Source organism: Hordeum vulgare, chromosome 2H (genome assembly GCF_904849725.1).
Source record: "Hordeum vulgare subsp. vulgare chromosome 2H, MorexV3_pseudomolecules_assembly, whole genome shotgun sequence".
Classification (NCBI taxonomy): Eukaryota; Viridiplantae; Streptophyta; class Magnoliopsida; order Poales; family Poaceae; genus Hordeum; species Hordeum vulgare.
In genome coordinates this window covers 614267897-614272344 of record NC_058519.1, presented here as the reverse complement: position 1 = coordinate 614272344, position 4448 = coordinate 614267897, and the positions used below count along the sequence as shown (strand labels likewise).

The 4448-nt window shown below is 43.5% G+C and overlaps 1 protein-coding gene across 1 annotated transcript; it reads right to left on the bottom strand.

The window, feature by feature from the left end:
- Positions 1-573: 573 nt before the first annotated feature.
- On the bottom strand, positions 574-2791 carry LOC123427823. The gene is made up of 3 exons (XM_045111958.1): positions 2467-2791; positions 1775-1935; positions 574-1331 (listed from the first exon to the last, which is right to left on the bottom strand). The coding sequence occupies exons 2-3, from the start codon at positions 1862-1864 to the stop codon at positions 855-857; spliced, it is 567 nt and encodes a 188-aa protein (XP_044967893.1). The 5' UTR covers positions 1865-1935; positions 2467-2791; the 3' UTR covers positions 574-854.
- Between the last annotated feature and the right edge of the window lie 1657 nt (positions 2792-4448).

Genomic DNA, 4448 nt, shown 5'->3' with positions numbered 1-4448 from the left:
CCGAACTTTCTGACTATTATGTCACTATACATATACATGTAACTGCAGCGTGTTCGTGTATGAGTTACAGCAATCGACATGTCACATGCAGGGATGTTTTGTAGTTAACTATTACAGCAATCGAGTTCGTGTATGAGTTTTGTGGGATTTTCAAGTTTATGTATGAATTTATTAATTTCGAGCAAGTTATTGTAACACGGTGTATTTATCAGGTGAATAAGATCAAACTATATCTCATCTAGATGAGTTTTAGTCAGTCCTAAAATCCCTAATTATGCCTCCGTTCCAAAATAAATGACTCAACTTTGTATTAACTTTAATACACAAAGTTAGTACAAAGTCGAGTCACTTATTTTGAGACGGTGGGAGTATAATATATGTGGTACTCTTTCATTAATGAAATCTTGGAATTACTTATCTCGGTTCATGCATGGTCTGTGTTTGATGTTGTTAAGATTAAGTCTTCCTTGCTGCAACTAATCTTTCATCAGTTCCTTGACAATACCACATTCTTCTCTGACTAACATTGCAAATATGAAAAGGCTTGGAAGATAACCAGTTTGCATCCCACCATTAGTGCTAAGTAACTGCAACAATGTAATATCAAAACAAAGCCATCAATTCAGCAGGATTACAGGAAATGGCAAAATAGTCATGTCTTACAAGAGCTGATCTAAGACTGTCTAATCTTTTTAAATACTTGTAGGCTCATGGTGTTATTAGGGAACCAGTCGCTCTTTTCTGCTTCTCCTTCGGACATGATATTGATTTTCACTCTTCTTGCTTGTTCCTGCAGGGCTATTTGATTTTCACTCTTCGTCTTCGTGCTTGTTCCTGCAGGGCTATTATTAACCTTATTTAGGAGAAGAGCTCCTCACTCTTTCACGCCGGGAACGGTCCGCAAAGCTGAAGAGCACTTTCTTCTTCTTCCTGTAAAAGGAACATCCTTTCACTTTCACAGCGACCGACTTGAGGCCAATCGTGCTGGCGGATTGCCCCATGTGTTCCCCTGTTGCTTCACCGGCGTACTGAGCAAGCCGAGACCGCCCTTTTCGATCCTCCAAGCATCCAGCAGAAGGACCGGACTTCCTGTTCTCCTTGACGCCCGTCACGGTCACAAAGGTCTCTTTCTCCTTGGGTGTGGTGTGTAGAACATCTATCTTTACTCGCGGAGCCGCTGTCCATGTTATTTCCATGTTTAATCGGCCAGACCTGCTACCGCCGCCTGTGAAATCGTTTTCAGCAAAGCGACGGTAAATGCAGTCATTCTGCTTCTGTGTTTGCATGAGGCGGCTCATCGGATCGCCGTTCGTAAGGCCCTGCAGTGAGTTCTGCAAAAGCACAAATTGAGACTCAACTATCAAGCACCAGATAACAAGATCGACTGCTTTGTTGATGTCTTGGCAAAACTTGAAAAAATGGACAAGACAAGGTGTGGGTGTGTGTGTGTGTGTGTGTGTAAGACCACATAAGATTCAAGGCTATATAGAGTAGCATTTGTGGTTACAAACAGTACTCGACTTGGTTTGGTAGGTGGAACAGTAGCAAGAAACAAGGAAATGATGACAAGAACACCTATGTTTTATTCTGATCTTCTTCTAAATCAGTATGAAGCATTGTGCCACCCAACAGGCATGCACACACTTGCCTAACTCATGAATTTATCTGCTTCAGTTCAACTTCACTCTACCATCGTATTGACACTTGATTTCATTTAGACCAAGTTAGCTGGAAATGCAATGGAAGGGAGCGAACGAGCAGCTGGTAAACGTACCTTGTCAGTCGACAGCAGCCGTTGCGTGCCCGGTGAGGCAACCGGTCGCAGGAGCGCTCGGCCGGCGAGCCCAAGTGCCCTCACCGCCATCGCTGTCTGCTGGACGGAGGAGGATGAGGTCCGGTAGATGCTGCTGGCGATGGCAGGGACGAAATCCTTGTCTTCCGATCCGAGGTATGGGGCGCATGGGAAGAAAAGAGCGATAAATATTTGTACATAGCAATGAAATAAATATTCAATTATGCAGCAACTTAATTTATTAATCAGGTTGGATCACTGGGTTGCTACATAAACAGAAGCAATACTAATAAATAAGGAAAATAAACTAGCCTGTGCAATAATCTAAATAAACTGGCGACTACCTGGGCATGCTATGGTGGATTTGCAATATGAAAGCGACCAAAATCACAGTTTCTATAGACAAAGGAGCCTATGCACACCAAAACATCACAGTTTACCATCCAAATACACACCAAAACAGTGGATGGGTCTCATATGTACATATACAAACTCTTTAGCTGGGCAGGCAGGACACACTCAAACTCAACTAGTTAGAAGTGCATCTCAGATTATCTGTAAAGTGCACGGAAATCACACAATATCTATAAACTGCAGAAGAGAAACATCTAAACAGCAATGACATTTTATCTATCAAACTGCGCAATGCACACAGGCACACAGCGTTCCTTTACCTTGACAGAAAGCGGGCAGAGGTGGCGTCGGCGTCGAAGTGCTGGAGGTGTTGGGCTCGGGGCAGAGTTGGGTAGGGGGAGGCAGCGTCGTCGGCTTCGGTGGCTTGAAGGATCGGGCCGGGGTTGGCGGGACGGGGCGTAGGCGTCCCTGCGGTCGGAGCTCGGTGGCGGAAGCCGGGGGATAGTGGGACGGGGCCCGCTCGGGGGTCGGAGGAAGTTTTGGGGACGGGGGATCCGGATCCAGTCGCCGGAGGAGGCAGCGGCCAGAGATCGGGGAGGTGGCGGCGTTCGGCTTGGGAGTTAGGGCGAGGAGAAAGGGAAATGCAGGGTCCGGCGACTGGCATGAGTCGTGCGATCCAGCTACCTCAGCCGTCTGATGAAAATCTCATGGTACAGATCAAGCACGCTGGATTTTTTTTTGATGGTACATCTTACACTGGAGCCCTTGGATTTTGATTAGATTATTAGTACTCTTGTACTCTCTCACTTGCTTTGTTTTGAAGGAGGGAATTCTTCTCTCATCTCGGTTTCAATTGGAAAACAAAGGAATTTTAAGTGCATCTTTTCTTACACCGTCTGCATCTCCGCAATCAGCAGTCCGGACAGCAAAAGCCATCCAACACAGTTCTGTACCGATTCACGACGTAGTCCGGACCATGATTTTTCCGCAAACCGAAACCAAATGAGGGGGGTTTTGCAAGAGTCAAGACACGGAAAACGTCGGACTATGACCCTGCTGGCCCACCCAAAAGAAAGGCGGAGCCCGCGCTTTTGTAGCAACCCGCATTGTTTTCGCCGCTGATGCATGAAACCGAAGGAGAACCTGTTGGAGATGGAGGTGACGGAGGATTCGAGCATCATGCTCACCCAAAAGATTTACTCGCTATGCGGCAAACTTGTAACAGCCAGGATTCGGTAGAATCCAAGTCTTTGTACTTACTATGCTATCCCTGGATCGTATCTAGCACACACAGTAACAAGTGTGAATCTATACCTACTAATAAAGCACATATTGCTTCTGTGGTACGTCATAAAAAATGCCCCTGAAGTTTGCATAAAATTACCCACCATGCCACCCGTGAGCCAAAAAAACGATTCGGCTTTTCTTTAAGTAACCGCCCGACCCGTAATGGTTATATCCGTCTATGGCATAATATGTCAACACTGAAGCTCTAGCGGGATGGAGAGTTCCTTGGTCTTCTAACCTGAAGACCCAGGTTTGAACCCATCTGGCTCCTTTTTCTTTCTTTTTTACTTTTCTAAGCTTTTAATATGTTCCAAGAGAGATTGATTTTGTACATGCAAATTGGAGTTCTAGCATGGTTATATTTTCAAGAGGGAGTAGTGAATTCTGCTAAAAAACATGTAGTAAATGCAAATTTGAAAATTTATTCTTTTATCAACGCACATGGATTATCATGCCTTCATTCATATACATCAAAAATCCAAACTTTTAGGTTATTTTTAGTTTGTACTCTATATTATTTTAACGTACGCCTTAAATTTCAAGGAAGGATCATTTACATTGTTTATTCTAAAACATGATACATCATACTTATTTCCCGTTGCAACGCAAGGACATTTGTGCTAGTATTAGTAAAGCATACATCATTTAACTACAATGATAGATCTGAAATTATTTAAATACGTGCCCTAGGCACAACTCAAGTTGACTTTTAATACAGTTGAAACATACGTAGTTACTAAGTTAGGGATCCATCAACGCTACATGGCTCGTTGAGTGTAGACCATAACCCTATCACCTCTTAATCTACTGAGATGTGAATATGACAGGTGCAAATGAATATGGAATGTACTCACAAGCTGCAAAGGGATGTGTAACAAAATATATGTGCAAGGTAAGTATTCGTGGAGGTTTGATTTGCATAAAGCCATTTTTCTCCTACACTAAATTTTTATAAACTTTTTTTGAAAATATTTTTTAGTATAAAAATAGGAGTGAGACATTTGGATATACGCAC

Coding starts and splice junctions, on each gene's coding strand:
- LOC123427823 (XM_045111958.1), bottom strand. CDS start 1,864: ATGGCGGTGAGGGCACTTGGGCTCGCCGGCCGAGCGCTCCTGCGACCG. Junction 1,332..1,774: donor GGCTGCTGTCGACTGACAAG/GTACGTTTACCA, acceptor GTGCTTTTGCAG/AACTCACTGCAGGGCCTTAC.